A 21,119-nucleotide genomic window follows, 5' to 3' on the forward strand; every position below is an offset into this window, starting at 1 on the left:
AAAAACTTTGGAAGGAATTGAAACCAATTACATTTTATAGATATTTATTTGCCACCTGCACTCAGTATGTATGCTATTTTCAACACTTTAATGAAATAAAAGAGAAATACTGACCCCATCTGGAAGGCTTCCAGTTTCCTTCTGGCTTCCCTTCCCCTGGGCTTCATTTACAAGGTCTTCTGTAGGTACTCTTAGTCCCTCTAGGTTCTCCCTGTGGAGCTTTCCAAATCTACCCAAACTAGCTCCACTCTGCCAAAGACTCTTAATAGTTGAAGGCTTCAGGAGACAGTATTTGGGATGTCTCTAAGGAGTCTCTTCCTTTTTGTCAGGGTCAAAGCCCACTTGCCATTCAAAAACTTCTTCTAGACAGGTAGTTTTTTTGTTTTTTGTTTTTTGTTTTTTTTTTTTTCCTTTCTGGTGTCCTGGTACTTAGACATTAAAGTGGATATCTCTTCAGGGTCAACCCACTGGACCACTTGGCAAAGCCCTATTCATATTTTATTCTACATCTTTGTTGCTTAGCTCCTACCTTTAGAGAACATAAAGTAATTGCGAGAATATGCCAAGAAAACAGTCCTGCTCTTATACTGAAAAAATGGAAAAACTAACTTAGAAATTAGGTTTTTTAACTAGAAAAATCTGCATTTTAAGATGTTCACCAATGATAAGAATAACTAAGATTTATTAAGGATTTGACATATGCCAGACACTATACTAAACTTTACTTATTTCTAATTTCTAATCCTCACAGCAACCCTGTAATGTAGATACTTATCCCCATTTTACAGATGATGAAACTGAGATTTAGGAAAGTTAAATCATTAAAGTTTAAGAATGTGCCCAACGTCATAAGTCTAGTAATCAGCACATCAGAAATTCCAAAACTAGTTTCCCTTTTCCCTGAACCAGGCCTCTTGATCAATCACTACACTCTATTAAAGAAAAGAAGATCCTAACTTCTAAGTCCTCCCCTAGCTCCTGAGTGACACACATGCACACACACACACACACACACACACACACACACACACATTTTACTGGTGAGGACTTTTAAAGGCCATTCTTTCTAATAACAATTTTTATTTCTTCTGAAAGTCAATCAGGTTAATATAAATGGCTAATATATACAAATAGAATGTCCCACTTTCATTTAAAAACAGCCTCTTGGGGCACCTAGCTGGCTTAATCAGTGGAGCATGTGACTCTTGATCTTGGGGTTGTAAGTTTGGGCCCCACATTGGGTGTAGAGATTACTTAAAAATAAAATCTTTTAAAAAAAATAGCCTCCTGTTCCACTGGAGAATACCATTTTCTTTTTTTTCTCTTGTAATGAATCCTTCTTTAAACAATGACACTGGCTTGAGTTCTCAAACATGTCACCCTCTCAGCTTCATCCTTCCTCCAAAGAAAATCCATGAGCTATTTGCTGAGAACTGCAGAGAATAAAAACAAAAGAAGGCAAGAATTGTCTAAATTTAAAGTGCTGGAAAATCCAACATTTTATTTTACTACATTTTGGTGACTACATAAATGCTGAAACATTTTAACACTGAAAAGCATGATGGCATCATCACTTGCTTTTTTTTCTTTTTTTCTTTTTTGCTTAGCAAACACAGCAGATGATATTGCACGGCATAAAGTGAGAACAGTAGCGAAGCTTAAAAAAAAATGAAAGAAACCTTAATGCAGTACAGGAGATACTCATAAACAAACCAGAATAATGCCTAATGCATTACACTTTTTGTTGCTACACACAAAAATACAGAAGAAGCATTGGACAGAGAGAAAGAGAGAGAGACAAAATATTAGCAAACAACCATAACTGGGTACAATAATCATTTAGTCTGAAATGTAGATGCAACGTAGAAACTACCACTGCTTTCTAATTGACAAAGAAAATGACAGCAACATTTGTCTTTTATCAAAAATCTTCTAAGCCCCTCATGGTTAGGTTTTTAAATTAATTAATTATTTAATTATGTATTTACTTTTTTTTTTCTTTTTCATTGCTAAGGAAGAACTCCCTCTGCTCTTGGAAGATTTTCTACTCTACTGATCTTTTTAAAATTTAATTTTTAATTTTTTTTTTACCTGATGATTGTCTTAGGCACCCTCCTTACATAATAAACCATCAAGCTAACTTGAACAGGGAAACTGAGTCACACTCAAACAATAGCTAAGGTCAAAGGTATACTGAAAATAGAAGGGGGGAAGGGACAGGTCTAAGTGAGTGACAGATGGGCCGCCTTCTGAAGGGACAAGAAACACAGGGAGATATGAAGACAACTACCGAAGCAAGTGGAAGACATTGTTTTAAATTTTATTTTGTTAAAAAATACTTGTCACTTGGTTCAGATGGCAAATCTAAAATGAGCCCACAATGATTATGTAATAAATGCAGAACATACTACACACACAAAAAATCAAAACTAACACAGAAACAGAAAATATGACCTTGTGAATACAACTCTGTTCAGCGTTTCATTGCTGATGGTAAAAGTCTACTTCCTCAACCATTTTCCTGGGCTTTCTGTAACTCACTGCTCAGCATTTGAATTAAAAACAAATAATTAGTCAATGCTTACCAATGATCCTGCAACTCAGAGGAGATTTATTGCCCTATTAACATACATAAGGAGTATAAAAATGTTTCTAAGAAAATGGAACATTTGACCCAAAGTCTAAGCCCTCCCTTTCTTTCCCCACCCCTAAGACCCCTGCAGAAGAAAATAAGATAAAATTTTTGTATTGAGAGGGAAAATATTTACATCTATGGATTTATGCCATGGAGTTGAAGCAACTTATTTCAGCAACATAAAACAAAGCAGTGGGCACCGGCGCTTCTGAGAATGCCACTAGTTGGCTGAGAATTGTGTGTGTGTGTTGACCTAAAGCAGGTCAAGTATCTGAATAGCCTCGATTATGGGGGCCTGGGGCGGGGCCCATCTCTGGTGTGGACAAGAAAAGTAGTGGGAAGACGAAGAGTGATAAGAGACCAACTCCAGTAGGGCTGGGGACATTCACTTGAGACTCTGACATTTGTGGAGAGCTCTTGCCATTTTGGTGGGCGGGGGGCGTGGGGGTAGGGGGAGGGGGTGGAATTGTAGGTAGCAGATTACAAGAAACAGATGTGGAGAGGAAAATGTACCTGTGAAGCATTTTCCGTGATAACTGGAGCCAAGCCATCAAGTGTTGCTTCTTCTGTGGGTTGGCCAGCCAGGCAGGAGCTGGGTCAGCTGCCTCTCAGGCTTGACTTTCTGTTAGGGCATGAAGCCATTACACTTCCCTCAGCTCTGCAAGAGGAACGACCCCTTTGCCCTGCCCCTTGCCTTGAAGCAGTTCAGAAACTTGGTGAAACTTAAGAGGATTTCCAAATTCAAGTTAGCTTGCCTCTTTGAGTTGTTTTTTTTTTTTTTTACACTCTTTACTTCTCATACCCGTGTGAATGGTTTAAAAAAAAGTAGTAAAGTATCTCACAAATGCCGGTGCTTTGAAACATGAAACAACTCTTAAATTCTTTGGAATTTCAGGTCTAACCTGCAAAATAATCTTTTCTAAAAAAAAAAAAATAAATTAAAGGAAGAACACAAATAAATGCCTTTCTCCTTTCTAAGTGACAAAAAGGACTACCTCGAAACACTCATTTTGGCATGTACAAGTTCTTTGAGGGGGGAACCTGGCAGTGTTCACAACACACATTGAAGTGCCTGCTAAGAAAAAGCTAAAGATACACCCTGCAGTTAAGAGAAGCTCTTGCCTTCAGCTTATCTTAGCATCAAGAACAAAAAGATTGTAACATAAAGCTTTGGCCATTTCAATTCTACTATATACACTGTAAAAACTACACAGTCATAAATTAAAGCAGTGATTAAATAAGCTCATATAAAATGTAATTAAATTAAAAAAATCACAGCACATTATAGAGAAAAATAGGAACCAGTTTCACAAAAAAGAGATTATATATATATATATATATATATATTTTTTTTTTTTACCCTGTGGAAACAAATTTACTACGAAACACAAAAACTTCATAAGTAACCATCAATATGAGAATCATTTCTTATTCCATTCTTGCATTTTTACACAACCCTTAACCCACCTGGGGAACATTTCTGGAAATTAAGTCTTCCTTGAGCAACAGAGCAGTTCTGCCAAGAAAATAAACCCCAAACCGAAGGGGGGGGTGGGGGACATCCCAAACATACAAACTACAAAATAAATAAGAATTATAAAGTTTTTTTTAAAAGTAACCTTAACAATTATCAAACTAGTAAGTTCTGCCTTATCACATAGACTCTCTATACAACATAACCCTAAAACTTTATTACTATGAGGTATTTGGAGGAATTGGTAAAAGTGATGCACGGCCTGCCTGGTGAAGGGACTCGGTGAAGTGGGAGAACCTCGAGAGGGAATGAGGAGGAGGAGCTTTGGTTTATCAGCAAGAAATTGGGGGGAAGAAGTCATCCTTTGGTATCAAAGAAAGTTTCATTGCATGGTTGCACGGAAAAAGCACCACGGTGAATAATTATTCCTTTTTTTTTTTCATTAGTGGCCTTTCTAAGAGGCTGAGGTATTCAAAGAGTATAAGGTGAGAGGTCAACAGCGGTTTAACACTTTGGTTCAAGCAAGGCACTCGTCCTAGGAGTTTACAAAGTTTGCAACATGTTTGCCTAGAGATTTACAAGTAGAACTAGCAGTAGTAAGAGTAGTATTTCCTAATGTTGTTATCATTTCGTATCATTATTATTAAGAATGAAGACAAGTTTACACACTGAGTGAAGAGTCGGGGGGGGGGGAGGTGGGGGAGGGAAAAGGGTGGAGTTCCCTCTGCAGACCAAGGCCGTGCATGAAAATATCTTTGGTATTCTTTGGTATCATCAATGTGATTAAAATCACCAATGGAAATCGAGTGAGGTAGCGTCTTTGGTTCACACTATAAATAGTAGATTTTTACACTTTTTTTCCTTTTTTTTTCTTTTTTTTCTTTTTTTTTCTTTTTTTTCTTTTTTAACACATGGAAGTAGCTATTTCTTACCTTCTGCTTCTTTGTCCTTACTATTTAGGAAATAGTTACCAAATGTACTGTAAAGCTAACCACACCACAAGAATAATCCAGAAGGCCAATCGCATCTCAAAATGGCCTCTGGTGTTTGAATGCACCCTAAACAACTAGATAGGAAAGGGAGAAGTGCTTTCTCTTTGTTTGCTAAATGCATAGTTTTCATCCTTTATGTACAAAGAAGGGAGGACCTTTCTTAGGGAAAATGCCTTTATAGCTCATGTGAAAATGTCCTAGGACTCTTTGGTATAGCAAAGTTTGCATTTAACCTGCAAAGACGGATCATTCACCTGGGGTAGCAATGGGAGTGGCATGAGTCCAAAAGTAGCATAGTACTTTTACTTTTTTGTCCTGGAAAAGTAATTATGCTTTTTTGGGAGCAGAGTGAGTGACATGTTCAGTTGGAATGTCTGAATTTCTCCACATTCTCTTTGGGTTTGGGGATCTAGGCCAGCTGCATCCAGGGACTGGATACTTAGTTGCTGACATCCAGAATTCATGTACCTGAACACTTACTGAAATCTGGGCTTTTGGATTGTCCAGACTTCCCATCTCCCACTCTCTCTCTTTGCCCCCTTTCAGTGAAGCTTATAGTCACGAGAGGACCTGAATGATTTATGGTCAAAAACGGTCTAACTTCCATTCTACCAAACCCCCCCCCAAAACATGTTATGTGAAGTGCAGTGTTGGAATAAACAAACATACAAATGAAAGAGTGAGATATCTTTTTAGGTGAATTTTGCAAAAGGATTGAGAAATAATGGGTGAGCAACTGGCACGTGATCTGCTCCCCTGAATGTGGTAGGTTAAGAAACCTGAGCCATAAACTAATGCTACATGCCACGTTAGAAGCAATAATCAGTCATATATGACGTAACGAGTGTATTGCTCGTGAGAAGCTGAGTTTGTCCATTATGACTTCTAAAAAGCAAAGGTTGTGAGTATGCTTGAATAGTCTAGTAAAAAAATTGCTTTTCAGGCTCTGATTTGTGCATCTGTTTATGAGAAAATATATCTCTAGGCCCTGAAATTGTGTAATGGGTGCAAATTCAATGCTGGTATGAAATTTATCTTTGGTGTTAGCAAACAGGATCACTGGATTATTTTTCAAAAAACCATTATGATGGGAATATTAGAAATGTAGTAATTTTCTTTGAGACTGTGTCTACACAGTACCAAAATAATTGGTCAAAAATGTAAAATGCAATTGGATTAATCTGAAGGAGTAATATAGCAAAAACAAAGCAAAAAACCATGGTGTTCGAATTTAACTTTTGTTTTCCCTGGGGTGCTGAATTTGGTAAGACTGTGTGTAGACACAGCTTGAGTTTCCCTGCATTTAAAATTCTCATGTTTTAAATAAATAAGGCTTTCCCCCCTCCTAAATTATAAATATATAGCTGTACCTCCTGGCCCCCTCCATTCTGGAGAGAGAAAAAGTTAATCCATTTTTTTTCCTTTTGGTTTATGTCATCGACAAGATTATATGTTAAGCAAATCTCTAGGGGTGGCCATTGAAATGGTCTCTTTTAATAGTTGACTTGTAATTGTGCCATGTTTGGAAGGGAAAATTTTAAGCTGGAATTTGGTGTGAGATTAAAAAAAAATATACCAAGACAAAATGTGTCAAGGCAAATGCGCTATTTCATTAAAGGAGAAGCATGTGTTGGTTTGCTTTTCTCATTCTACAGCAGATATGAAGGAGACCCAGATGGCTTGTTGGTTTAGCTTCATCTCTCCAGGTGCCTGTCTCTTCTAGACCTAGACAAGACGCTCAGACCTTAGGGAGTTAGGTTTTTGTGTCAAGGTAGTTCAAATTTTTTTTCTTTAGCATTTTAATGACTCTCAATCAACAACTTATTGTAGGTATAACATTTCATTTTATATTTCTAATTAGGGGTGGTAATTAACCAAGAGCACCCAATTCTTTACCTAATAGTACAAAAGGTATTCACTTTTATGAGTTACAATTCAATGGAATTCAGAGAGAATTTTTCTGGGAAGCAAGTGACTCACTTGGGTACTACTAGCACAACTGTGTTAGCTTTTTTCTTCCCCCTTGATATCTCCAGCTGTGGTTAAGTGATTTGGAAAAATAGAGATTGAAAATTTTGTCTTTGGAAGCTCAGGTCTAGGGTTTTCTCTGTCCCTGTCAGAGAGTGGACTCTATGTCATAAAATTTCCAGCTTAATGCGGTAGCAAGAAAGAATGTAGTACACTTTGGAGGCTGTGCTTAGTGAAATAAATAGCTTCATGCCTACAGAATCCAAAGTCTTGTCTTCGACTAGAACTCTGGTGTTTTCTATACTATTCCACCATTTCTCAGTTGCATCTGCTATTTCTATTGATATTCAAGTCATACAATATCTGAGATTGGCAATAAAGTCAATTTGACTATAAATACTGGATAGTTCATTTTAATAATAATGTTGGTCTGCTCACTTTGTGTGTTTGCAAAGTATTTTTAAAAAGGTATTTGGTGTCAAATGCATAAAGCAACTTTAAGTCAAATTAACCTAAGTATAATATCCTTTATTCAGTGGTCTTTCACTAAAAAAGCATTACTTAGAACAAATTTTCTAATTTAATTACTTGCTCTGTTAAACTTAGTTTTCTAATTTACAAATGGGGTCCTACTTTGGAAGAATCCCCAGGTTTTCTCAGCTATGAACAGATCATGTCCATATGTCTACTTAAGTATCATTTATGGATCCCGAAAGGGAGTGTGCCATCTGGATGCACATGTCCACTACACTGACCTCTCTGTTATGATATTAATTGCTTCCCTGAAGCTACATTCTTTCTTGCCAGTTCTGAAAACTAATATTTCAAATGCATCAAGAGTCATAAATAATAGTCATGATTCTATGTGGCATGTGTATTACAGCTAGATCAGTTCATACGTATAACTTTACATAGTATCTTGTGTAAAAATAGCTTTGGTTATTAAAATCATTGCAATAAAATACCTGCACTATAATATTAAGTGTGTTCTTTGGTACCTAGGTGATTTTTTTTAAATGGATGAACTCTTGTTTCATTTCTTAAAAAATATCTGAACATTCCTTAACAAACAAAGAGAATGCACTGGTTTAGGTGTCATTCAAATTTTCTTTGCTGGGTTTGAATCTGCATTTAGGTTGCGGGCCTGGCAGGTTCAAACGCTAGGCTAGACGAGCGAAATCACATTCCTATCCAATGAAATCAGACAACCCCACACTATGTTGGTTGTACCCCTATAGCACAACCCTTCCTGAAGACCAGCCCTGTCTAAGTCCCTAACCACTGGTGGTGTGTGCATGTGTGTGTGTGTGTGTGTGTGTGTGTGTGTGTGTATGCACTCACGTACCCACACACAGTACTGAGACACCATACACCTTCGCGGCATGGTGGAACAGATGAGAAAGTCTGATCTTAAGAGATGTCCACTCAATGGCTCAAAATCACTATGCTCCAAACCACGGAACAGCCAAGCACAGCGAGAATGATCATGGATGGAAGGTGTGAAATCCAGTGGTGCTTTCCCGCTCATAATTTTTCTTGCCAAGTCGTTGCCCCGCTGAAGTGTGTGTCTCCGAACAAAGTCAGAATGCAGGTGAGCGAAGTCTTTGGTTTCTTTGGACTATAAATAACGCTTTTTTCTTCTTCAAATATTTCTAAGTATAAACCTGCTATCTTGAGGTCCTGGTCTTTTAAAAATTTTTTTTTATTTAAAGCTTTTCCACCGAGGTTTAGTTCGTGGTTATTCCTTCATGCTTTGGTACAAGTGCTTGATGAAGAAGATGAGTTGCCTGAATTGGAGCTGCCTTCGTCCTGCCACTTGTCCAGACTCCTCCTCCTCGCGTTCATGAAGAAATTGCTGACGGTGCTCAACTCCAACCCCAGCTGCTGGGAAATAGTGATTTGCAATTCTTTGGACGGGCGCTTGTTTTCCTTGAATATTGCATGTAGAGTTCGACGCTGGACATCTGTGAAGACCAACCTGGGCTTTTTGGGTGTGTTGCCTCTATCCTTCCCATGTTCTTGTTCTTTCCTTTTGCATGCTGCAAAAAACAAAAAACAAAAAACAAACAAACAAAAAACCACAGCGGATGTTAGAACAAACTGCCCGGAATATTCGAGAGTAGGAAGGCAGAGCCAATAACATTTATTTGCCATTCCTCACGGACCACTTTGTGGCTGCTGAGCTCTACTTTTAGGACCATGGTGGGCTGGGACGGAAGTGTGATACAAGGATGGAGAATTTGGAGGAGGTGGGGTTCTGTGAATCCTGGGTGTGGGTCCTGGCGAGTGGTAAACCAATGAACTCCACCTTGGCCTCAGATACCTCATTGGCAGAACACAGGGTTCTGGCAAAACAAACTTGTTGCTTGAATTTTTATATCACCATCTGCAAAATGGATATAAGAATAACAGTCCACCTGCATGGTTCAGTTGGTTAAGTGTCTGCCTTCAGCTCAGGTCATGATCTCACGGTCCTGGGATTGAGTCCCACATAGGCTCCTTGCTCAGTAGGAAACCTGCGTCTCTCCCTCGGCCTGCCACTCCCCCCACTTGTGCTCCCTCTCTCTCTCTGCCAAAAAAAGAAAAAAGAAAAAAAAAGAATACCTACCTTGCTGGATTGTGGTAAGGATTTATGAAATAGTATATGCAACAGTTTATGTTAACTGAAATGCTTTATGAATGCAAAGTCTTATCACCTAGAAGTGGCCGTACCCCTCAAGGGTTCTACAGTCTGCTCCTGGTGGAATACTAAGAGCCTAAGAGAGTCTGAAAACAATATAAAAAGGAATTGCATTTGTTATCCTTCTGATCTCTTTTGTTTCCCAGACAACTTCGTATGTAAGAAAACTGTAGATAGCATGCTACCATACCCATCAGTCTTCCACTGATTATTCAGTGGAACCAGGACTCTTGGAGGTGTGAAGGCTACTTCCTTGCCACTGGGGCTAAACCTGTTGCGTGAGGCACATTCCCCTTGGGGGTCTCTCTATGCCTCCTGTTTGCTCTTCATGAAAGTTTTCCTTTTGGAGTGCCCCTCTTCCCCTACCTTAGCTCCCACACAGAAGGCCCATTCCCTGCTCATGTCTTTTGGTCCTGCATCATGTATCATGCTTCTTGGCTGCTAGAACTATTCTGGTGTATCATCCCATTGGGGATGGCCCTTGGGCCCCCAGGGTTTGGTGTTGGATCAGTGTTTCTCCTCATCTTGGGGGCCATACTTCCTCTTTGTAGACTAATATGGCTCACCAGCTTCCACCTGCCAAGGAGGCACTAAGGGCTGCATTGTTAACAGCACCCTTCACCCACTCCTAATTTCCACCACCAATCAATCTCTACAGCCATCCCCAAATAACCATATAATCTATATAAAAATGATGCTCGGGGCAACTGGGTGGTTCAGTTGGTTAAGCATCTGCCTTTGGCTCAGGTCATGATCCCGGAGTCCTGGGATCAAGCCCTGCATCGGGCTCCCTGCTCGGCGGGAAGCCTGCTTCTCCCTCCCCCACTCCCCCTGCTTTTGTTCCCTCTCTCGCTGTGTCTCTCTCTGTCAAATAAGTAAATAAAATCTTTTAAAAAATGATGCTCTGGTTATGCTAATGCAACTTAAGATAAGGCTCCTATGCCCTGACTCCAATCAGACTGCTACCTCTCAGCACCCACACAGGCACTGGGGACCAGACTGCTGCCTCTCAGCACCACACAGGCACTGGGGACCAGCCAGTGCTCTCTTCATTTCTGGCCGGCTATACTCTGACGTGAGCTCCAGTCACAGTGAGGGGCAGATGGGGCATCTTCCTGGTGGGGGTAGAGGCTATTAGTCTTTTCTTTCCTTTTCTCTTTCTTTTCTTTCTTTTTTCTTCCTTCCTTCCTTCTTTCCTTCCTTTCCTTCCTTTCCTTCCTTCTTTCCTTCCTTTCCTTCCTTTCCTTCCTTCCTTCCTTCCTTCCTTCCTTCCTTCCTTCCTTCCTTCCTTCCATTTCTCTTTCTTTCTCCCTCTCTCTCCCCCTTCCTCAATTTCTCCGTCCCTTCCTTCCTTTCTTTCCTTTCCTTTCTTGGCTTGAGCAATGCAACAGCCTTTATTGTTGCAGTTAACACTGATACAGATGTTTCATTCTGGGTCAGGGCTACCCCCACCCCACTCCACCCTACCCCTTGGTCCTCATCAATGTGGAACTTTGGGGAGGAGGGGCAGAATCCCTAAGCAGAGCTGGAGAGAGGCAAGCGGGACTGGTAAATATGGGGGTCACCTGGAACCAAGGGTTCAACAGGGTCAGGATGCTTGAATCCTTTGTCCTGATGGGGGCTGGGAATACTTGCATCCTGGGTTCAAGATGTGGCAATGCCCTGACCTGGGTTCAAAGCTGGGGTGGGGTGTGGAAAAGCCTTAGACCAGGGTTCAAGAAAATGCCTTGGTTCCAGATCTTAGCTTTGGAAATGAGCATGGGAAATGGGTGGTTCCAGATTGGCAATGGGGGAATATCTCTGGTTCCAGAGTTTGAGGTTGACCCTGGATGCTCCGATCTCCAAGCCCCAAGTTCAGGGCTGGGGTAGAGTCCGGTCCCTTATGCAACAGGGGCTGGGTAGGGGGATATCCCAATTTTGGAACTCGGGGGAGGGTTGCAGATGTCCTGCTCTTTGAACTGGAGAGAGCACTCTATTTTAAGGGCTGGGAAAGGGCTCTGGGTCCCTGGGTCAGACCCAGAGTGGGGGTGGCATTCTCCAGGTCTTGGGTACAGATCCCAGACCCCCAGGATCCAGCCTCTTGCTCTTGCCCCAGTACCTCCAGTTGCAGCCCCACTGGCGTCAGTTGAGGCCAATACTCTCAATCTTGTTCGTGAGGTTTTGCAGGTGCAGTGAGGTGTGCACCAGAATCAGAAGCAGGGGCCCAGAAACACTGAGCAGGAAGGTGCTGCCCATGGCCCAGAGGACGAGGAGGCTGACGGCAAGCACTGCGGCCGGGTGGGTGGTGGGGTGGCCACTTGAGTCTCAGCCGAGGGCTGCTGTCCCTATCAGCGCACTTAGGAGGCTGTGCAGCATGAGGGTGTACCTGCTTCTGGATCATTCCAGTCATACCCAGGCTCCCCTCCAAGCCCAGAGCCTCCACAGGTCCATCCTCCCAACCCTTCAGGTTGACCATATCTCTGTCCCTGTCTCTGCTGGAAGTCCCATCATTCTTTAGTATGTCCTCAGCCCTCCAGTTGGCTGCCCTGCCTATTGCTGTCTCTGCTCCACCTCCTGCCTCTTTCTGCTTTTTAATATTTATTTATTTGACAGAGAGACACAGCGAGAGAGGGAACACAAGCAGGGGGAGTGGGAGAGGGAGAAGCAGGCTTCCCGCCGAGCAGGGAGCCCGATGTGGGGCTAGATTCCAGGACTCTGGGATCACGACCTGAGCTGAAGGCAGACGCTTAACGACTGAGCCACCCAGGTGCCCGGGCTATGCCCCTTTTCAACATGAGAGACAGCATCAGCATAATGAGAAGTATGTACTAAATGTGCAATCCCTCAGAGCATCGAGCACATGTACCGAACCAGCTGAATTTCCCCAAACAGAATCTCGGCCCCTGGGGACCGATAGCCCTCACTGGGCAACTAGATTAAGTCTCTGAAAGAACAGCTGACTAGACTGAAGGCACCTCTAGTTAGTTTGAATTAGCCCATGTAGACCAGCTTTATACAATACTGATGCACATGGCTGATGGAGTCATTCCTTCACTTTCACAAATGAATATGACACAGGCTTTGCTCTTAAGGAGGTCAGTCTAATGATCACTGAAGCAAATGACTGTACGTATAAAAAGAGTATACAGGATTATTACTTCGGCTTGAGGATATTAATGAAGGCATCAAAGAGGAGGGGGTGCTTGCACTGGTCCTGAAAGGATGAGTAGGAGTTTGTTAATGAGAGCCGTGGGACAAACTCCTGCCCAGCATGGGGAGCAGTGCTCATGAAGGATTCATAAATGTTAGTAGACAAAGATCAGATTTGAATTATCTTGTTGGTAAGGGGGAATTACTGAAAGATTTTGAGAAAGGGTTTGTGTTATTAAATTTGGGTCTAGAAAAACCCCTCTGGTGGGGTGGTGGGGGATAAATTGGAAAGCAGCAAGATTAGGGACAAGGAGGCTGTTACCATCCTGATCCCCTCAGGAGTAAGGCACTCATTCCTCCACCTGCTGCAAGAGTTGGTGGCTGGTGGCCCTCAGCTGAGGTCCATTCTGGGAATTGCCTTGAGGTGGGGTGGGGTGGGAGCTGCCTACATCCAGTGGGGGCGGGAGGGGAGTAGGGGATGGGGGTACGGAGGATGGAGGCTGAAGAGAGTGGGAATGTACCCTCTCCCCAACCCCTTGCACCAAGTTGGGACAATAGCACCCCACAGAGTTGGTTGAGGCTATTCTTGCAACTATCAAAGTTCAACTTCTTCAGCCTGGTTTTTCTTCCTCCACTCTCCCAACAGGGATTATTCTCCATAGCTCTCTCTGATAACCTGCCTCCATGCAAGTCTCAGAAACCCAGAGTCTGCTTCCCAGAAAACCTGACCTGAGAAAACCACTGTAGTGAGGACCCCAAATTAGACAATGACAGTTGGGGGAGGAATATGGAGACCAAATTCAAGCTTCTTGGAAGACAGACTCAGGAGGACTTAATGACAACATGGCTGGGAGGGTAGAATTCTGAACAAGTCCCAGGTTTCTGATTGGAAGGTGGTGAGGAGGCCATTAAGGAATGCAGATGGAGAAATGAATTTTATGAGAGCAGCAATCACTTCTATATGGGACAAACTGCATTTGAAGTGCTTGTTGGACATTCTGTTAAAGATCTCCAATAGGTTGTTGTCCAGCAGACAGCCCGACATATGGGGCCTGGAGCTCTGGGGTGGGGGCAGGTGTGGGTTAGGACTATAGACTGGGAAGTCATTAGGGCTCTAGATGGTAAATTACACAGAACATACCTATGGAAATGAAAGTAATTGAGCATCAGGTACAGACTCAACTTATTTATCGTTCAAAAGGCAGAGTTAAGGGAAATCACAAAGAAATATCCATTTTCCACCTAACCAGTTTGTATATTTGAATGACTTCAATCTGGTCCTTGGCATTTGGCAGGATTGAGTGGGCTGAGGCTACTTCCAAAACAGCATTTCCCAAATGGTGTCAGAGGAATGATACCGTCTCCAATGGGTTCCAGGAAAAGATGGTTTGCAGGTCAAGTACATTTGGGAAAAACCTACCATATATAGAGCTTCTTCCTCGAAATTCACAATATGTGTTAGCACATGTAATTATGTTTCCCAAATTTATTTAGTCCTAGAACTCTGTTTAGTAGGGACTGTCTATTAATGTCTCATGCAATACTAATGTTGGGGAAATGCAGTTTGGAAGTCTTTGCCCTGAGCTTTCAAGCATTACAGATGTCACGATGTCAGTGAGATTCTCCAGGCGCAGGGAGCCTGGCTGACTCATTCCATATAGTTTATTAGGGACTGTCTATTAATGTCTCATGCAATACTAATGTTGGGGAAATGCAGTTTGGAAGTCTTTGCCCTGAGCTCTCAAGCATTACAGATGTCACGATGTCAGTGAGATTCTCCAGGCGCAGGGAGCCTGGCTGACTCATTCCATATCTCCAGGGCATCCTGGCATAGTGCCTGGCTATAAGGGGCACTCACTACCTGTGTGGGTACTACAGAGGGGTGGCTGTGACTCCGTGTATGTGGTATATCTGGAGAGAACTCTGTGCAGATGTTGGAATTGCTGAATTAGAACACAGAGATATCAGTAGAGTGTACTAAAGCTTGTTGAGGGTCACTGGGTGACCTTAACAAAGAGGCTAGGAGGAACAACCAACAGAAATAAAACTGTGCTTCTAGAAGCTTGTACAAAACTACAGTGGTTAGAACTGTCAAGAGAATATGAACGAGAACAGTGCTTTGGAATTTCCATGGAATACATTTCAGGGTAGAGATTACCCATTATAAGGTAGGAAACCACCCACTGGAGGTCATGAGAGTCCACGCAGTGTGCAAGGTGGAGAGCAGGAATAGGGGAGTGGAGTGAGGCATCACACGAGGTACTGCTGCTCAGGGAACAACACTGTCTGTGTTTTATGTGAGAGTTACACATTTTGTTTAGGTGTACAGTTTCCATTACAAATAGAGAAGTACTTATCATAGAACTGGATTGTAGGAAAGAGGATTCTTATTGTTTTGAAAGGTAAGGCTGAAGAGGAAGATGACCTGTCAGGAGTCACCTTTCTGAAAGTGGGCCTCAGATATATTTGCAGTATGCAGCAGCAGAGTATAGTGAGCCTATTTGACAGGAGACTTTGATCTTCTCTATGAGCAAGGTCACTCCCCTAAGTGGGAGGCAGAAGTAGGCATGGGAGATGGCAAAAGGCAGATATGACTTTGTGTACCGTAAGAATAAAGATTGCAAAGAATTATTATTTATTTTTAAAAGGCAGCACATGAGGATATGGATAAAAGACAGAGGCTTTCATTTTAGGCATGCCTGGGACCTGTGCTTTGCCCATAGCTGGCAAGACTGAGCCAATTGTATTTCAAGAAATATGAATTCTGCAGGATATTGAAAGGTATTCCATGAACAATGAGTTTTGAGTTCAGTTTGGGAAATGCTGAGTTAATTAATGATTAAACAAGCTTCTTTAATGTGGGACTTCTCAGAGCCTTTAATATGTTAAGGTGCACTGATACTAACAGGGTCTCCCAAAATTTAATATATTAATGTGCAGTGATACTTATGGGGTCTCCCAAACTTCTTTGATTAAGGAACTCTATTCAGGGAATTTCTCTCAGTAATAGTGTTGCTTAGAATGGTGTTTCTTGGGGCGCCTGGGTGGCTCGGTCGGTAAGCAGCTGCCTTCGGCTCAGGTCATGATCCCAGGGTCCTGGAATCAAGCCCCACATCGGGCTCCCTGCTCAGCGGGGAGTCTGCTTCTCCCTCTCCTCCCTGCTTGTGCTCTCTCTCTTGTCTCTCTGTCCCTCTCTCTCTCAAATAAATAAATAAAATCCTAAAACAAATAAAAAGAAAAAGAACAGATAATATACATTGAAGTGATTATTTTTTTTAAAGATTTTATTTATTTGAGAGAGAGAGAGCACATGAGAGGGGGCAGGGTCAGAGGGAGAAGCAGACTCCCTGACGAGCAGGGAGCCCGATGTGGGACTCGATCCCAGGACTCCAGGATCATGACCTGAGCTGAAGGCAGCCGCTTAACCAACTGAGCCACCCAGGCGCCCTGTTGAAGTGATTATTAAAACTATAAACCCTTAAGGGAGTATTCTAGATGTTTGCAGATTAATTTTTTACTCCTTCCCTTCTTCTTTAGCCATGATACAAGTATAAACACTGAATTTGCACAGTAGGCTGGAATCTTTGTTCTGATTCTAGCCTGTGGCATGAAATTGGACACATCATTTGATCTTTCTTTCTGCCTTCTTTAAATGAGCAGACTATGTTTCAAGGCCCCTATGGATGCAAAAGCCCTGTGAGTTGATAAACACATGGCTGCAGTGTCCCTCCTGGTTTCCAAAGTCTATTATCTTCTCAAAAAATTCCCCAAATAACCTTACTCTGTTGTTGAGAATATATAGCCACGATGTTGACTTTCCTTTTCTCCTACCTCATGGCTTCTCAAAAGGAGCAAGTAATGGCTCTGCAGGAATATCAGCCAGTGCTGCAAATAATACTGATCCATGTTCATCTGAATGAAGGTGATACACATAAACTCACATTCCGCATAGCTGTCTCGACTTCTAAAGTTTATGAGCTCTGGAGATTAAAGCAGTTACAACAATCAGTACTGTGGACACTGAGAACAGTTAAGCATTTGCCCACCTAGGATTCTAAGCCATTAAACAACTGTAGTTTATATTTTTACTGAGCCGCTACTTTTTCATTACAACTGTAGGGCAATTTATGTAACTTGCTTCCTGACTTTCTGAATCATTTGTCCTAGAGTTGGCTGCTTCACATAAGATGCAAATGTGGGTGAGGGGTAAGGCTGTCTTCTTGGGGGTGGTAGAACTGTGTCTGTTTCACTGTGCTTACCGAGGGTACACTGTGGGTCCAGATAGGGTCAGACCAGTGTACTCTCTATTCCCAGTCTATGAGTGAGGAAAGCTCTGTAAAAAGCATTGCACTGGTCATCAGAAGTGTTGGGCTGTGGTTCTGACTCTGTCATTAATTAGTTGAATGACTGCGTTAAATCCCTTAACCAAGCCGGGCCCAGGTTCCTTAACTGTATCTGTATAACAGAAGGGATTGGATAAATAACTTACAGTCCCTTCAAGGTGCAGCTCTTTGACCTGATGTGTGTAAACAGCTTTCCACATGACTCCAGGGGGAAGCAGCAGGCAGTGCAGACCCTGTTCAGGACTATTGGTTTCTACATCATTCATGGGCACCTGGACAAGTGTGAGGGTTGAACTGTTTACTCTAGGGGACCGCTGGGCAATCCTTCCAGGACACACCCCCTCTTTTGTCAGGCTGTCCATATACCACTACTACCTCCATCTCACTTCTGACAGGCAGAGATGGTCAGGGGGGAATTAGAGAGAGAAGATCTTTGGGGCAGAGCACCTTCCAATGAGGTAGGAAGGGAAAAAAAACACCTGTGTGTACGGTAAACAAAATTATCCGGTAGGATCGGAAAATTAGACTCCATAAATTGTGTTATTCTTAGACATAATTTGTAAAGGTCCATTAGAAAATTCTAGCTTACCTTAGTTATACTAAGAAGGACTATGGAGAATATGTGTTTTTTTTGGGGGGGTGGATGCATAGGTAGAAAAGTGAAAAATCAGGGATGGGGGCTCACTTCTAGGCAATCATACTGATAGAATAAGATGGGAATGGGGCCAAATGAAGGGCAAACCTATGTCTGTCACTTTAAAGGCACTACTGAATCCGGTAACCGCTCTGTGAGGACCTATTTCAATACGGCTGAGAGAAATTTAGGGACATATCCTGTGGGGAGGGCAGTTTTGGCCTTGATGTCTGGATGGAGAACCCGAGAGAGGCAGGGTAAAATGACTGAGGGACCCAGGGAAGAACCAGACCTGGGTGATGCAAATCAGATTCATTTGGTGGTCTGAATATAATGGATTGAGGGAGGACTGTATGCCTACAGCTTCCCCCTTCATACGTGGCTTGCGCCCTGTGAGGCCCTGTGCTATGGCCAAGTATTTTCTCCCTCCAAAAAACTGCCCGAGTGTCTGCTGTCTCAACATACTCCCAGGGTATGTGGTTCAGAAAGAAGTAAAGGGGAAAGCTGAGATTTCCAGGGCACCACAAAACTGTGGCATTTTAGTAGGGCCTTGCTAGAGACCCCATGTCTTCGCCCTAAAGGCCAATCTTGGTGGGATGCCTGGGTGGCTCAGTCAGTTAAATGTCTGCCTTCGGCTTGGGTCATGCATGATCTCAGGGTCGTGGGACCGAGCCCCACATCGGACTCCCTGCTTGGCAGGAAGCCTGCTTCTCCCTCTCCCTCTGCTGCTCCCCCTGCTCATTCTTTCTCTCTCTCTGTCAAATAAATAAATAAAATCCTAAAAAAAAAAAAAAAAAAAAAAAGCCAATTCTGGTGCTGAAAACTTCTTGAGTAGGTAAGCTGGTGATGTCCCACATCATTCAGGCGAGGCCCAGCCTGGATTTGGAGAGGAAAGTCCAGGCAGCTGCTAAGGCTCTCAGTTCTTCTGCTGCTCTAGTACCTCCAAGGTTAGGTGGGGCACACTGGTAACATAAAGGGGCACCCTAAAATTCTGCCCAGATTCCTGATTGGCTTGCCGGAGATATCCCTGCACACTCTGCTCAGGGGAGCTCAGGGCTTCAGGGGTAGGGAAGAAAGGATAAAAAAGCAGCTGGGTCAGAATAGGCAAATCCACAGGGACAGAAAATAGGTTGGTGGTTACCTATGGCTGAGTGGGTAGTGGGAGGAAATGCCAGTGACTGCTCATGGGTGTAGGGTTTCTTTTGGGGGGAAGTGATGAGAAGGTTCTAAAATTGGTTATGGTGATAGTTGCACAGCTCTGTGAGTCTACTAAAACCACTGAATGATACCCTTTAAATGGGTGAATTGTATGGTATGTAAATTATAGCTTAATAAAATTGTTTATGGAAGAAGTCGCTGGGCATGCACACAGGATGAGTCCTCTGTTATCACTCCGTCTGCCCCTGAGGAGGACCCTCTTCTAAACTGTGGCAAGAGAAAGCAGGGGTCGGCTCTTCATGTCTACTGAGCCCCCAAAAACTCTCTCTTGACAGCTGAAGCTGCTTTTCTTTTCTTTTTCTTTAAAGATTTTATTTATTTATTTATTTATTTGAGAGAGAGAGTGAGTGAGCAGGGAGGAGGGGCAGGAGGAGAGGGAGAAGCAGGCTCCCTGCTGAGCTGAGAGCCCGATGTGGGGCGAGATCATGACCTGAGCCAAAGGCAGATGCTTAACTGACTGAGCCACCCAGGCGCCTTGAAGCTGCTTTTCAAAGCAAACTCTACGTGGAGGAGCAAGAATGCAAATAAAACAGATTTCAGTAAAACAAGATAGTGGTTGTAAGAGATGTAAAAAGCAGAACTCTGGACGTGAACATTGCAGGTTCCTGAGCCCATTTTACAGGCCAACACCCGCACTGTGGAGATCAGACAGCTAGCGAATGGGCTGCAACGGTTTCAGGATTATAGCTGAGACTCTAGGAGTGCTGGAGTGCTTTGCCTTGCATTATTTTGCTATACCACACATATTTTTTATAAGCCAGGCGCCCAGTTGTTTTTGGAATGAGGCAGCTCTTGAATGTCAGCTTTAGAGGGCACAGCAGAATGCACAATGTACCATTTAAACAGCAACTCTAGTGAGTTCTAACTGATATGGTCAAAGGCAGCCTTTGCACGGGGACACACACAAATTGTCTGGAAACTGGTGCCCGGCAGGGGGAGGTGGAGCCAATGCAACCTGCTGGCCACAAGCTAGCTTCGCTCATGTCTGTGAGTTTGTGGGTAGCCAGGGCACCAGTGGAAACTCTTCTGGACGTGTACGTGGAAGGTCTACTAGAAACCTGCCATCAGACATTCCCAGCCAGAATAACCCCTATAATTCACCCCTGCATCTTGCTTTACAGTGCTTAAAACATCACCATTGAACCTTCTTATGTGATCCCCACAAAACTCAAGTGAGGTAGAAATGGGTATTCCTTCTTTTTCTGTAGATGAAGGAACAATGTCAGAGTGGCTGGGTAACTTGCCTATGGGCACCACAGCTGATGGGGTGGGGGACCTCCAGCCCAGTGCGCCCTGCAGGCAGATGTCAGCCTCTGAAACGGTTAAATGGGCAGGAGCAGTGGGTGAAAGGGACCCCAGGGAACCCACAGCCACAGTGAGCAGGGCAGGAGCAGTTGGGGACCGAGCAGCAGGCCTGTTGTCAGCCAGCCCCGTCTTGCCGTGCCTGAAAGGATTACAGTGAGCCCATCCAGGAGAGTGGGCGCATAGACGTTGAACTGGAGGGAGTTCGGGCAGGGTGGGGACAGCACACCCCCACTGGCCTGGGGGAGGGAATCTAGTTCCAGTAGGGATGCCAAGGAGCAGGGGACAGCTATCTCCATGGGGATGTGTGCTTGGAGAGGAAGCTACATGAAACTGAGCTGATCAAATGGAAAAAGAAAGATGGGGAGCAGCTAAAGCTGGGAGTGTGCTCCATCCTATTCTGGTTGGAAAAGTCACCCAAACCCCTCACCACCCTGCCCTGTTGGCTCCTTTGACAGAGCCATCCAGAACAGAGATTGGCCTTCCCGTGCATCTGCTGCCTGGACTCCTTCTGGAGTCAGCATATAAAATATTTCCCTCAACCTCTCTACTCTAGCTAAAACTCAATAGTCTGTAGCCCAGGAGGTTAGGCTATTGGACTTTACAATCCACAGGGCAGAGGCTGCCTGTGCTTGGGAGGGGTGGAACAGGACCAGTCAAAACATGTGGCTGCTTCCCCTGTGCTAAGCTCCACACGTGTATCACCTTACAGAGCCTCTCAACAAGTATGGGAGGTAGGTACTA

General features: G+C 43.3%; 1 protein-coding gene across 3 annotated transcripts in view; it reads right to left on the bottom strand.

Annotated features, from left to right (window-relative positions):
* Positions 1 to 1,229: 1,229 nt before the first annotated feature.
* Positions 1,230 to 21,119, bottom strand: part of ONECUT1 (one cut homeobox 1) — a 44,920-nt gene continuing 25,030 nt past the window's right edge. Inside the window, exons 2-3 of one of the 3 annotated variants that reach the window (XR_003515989.1) lie at positions 8,415 to 9,108; positions 1,230 to 1,433 (exon numbers count right to left, since the gene is read on the bottom strand). Coding sequence is in view for 1 of the 3 variants with exons in the window: in XM_027572230.2 (XP_027428031.1) it covers positions 8,816 to 9,108 (293 nt within the window). In the remaining 2 variants the exon portion in view is untranslated. Of the gene's footprint in view, positions 1,434 to 1,520; positions 9,109 to 21,119 lie in introns of those variants that run through there. The other 2 variants (XR_003515988.2, XM_027572230.2) reach the window with 2 other exon arrangements.

This window comes from Zalophus californianus, chromosome 6 (assembly GCF_009762305.2).
Source record: "Zalophus californianus isolate mZalCal1 chromosome 6, mZalCal1.pri.v2, whole genome shotgun sequence".
In the NCBI taxonomy this organism is placed as follows: domain Eukaryota; kingdom Metazoa; phylum Chordata; class Mammalia; order Carnivora; family Otariidae; genus Zalophus; species Zalophus californianus.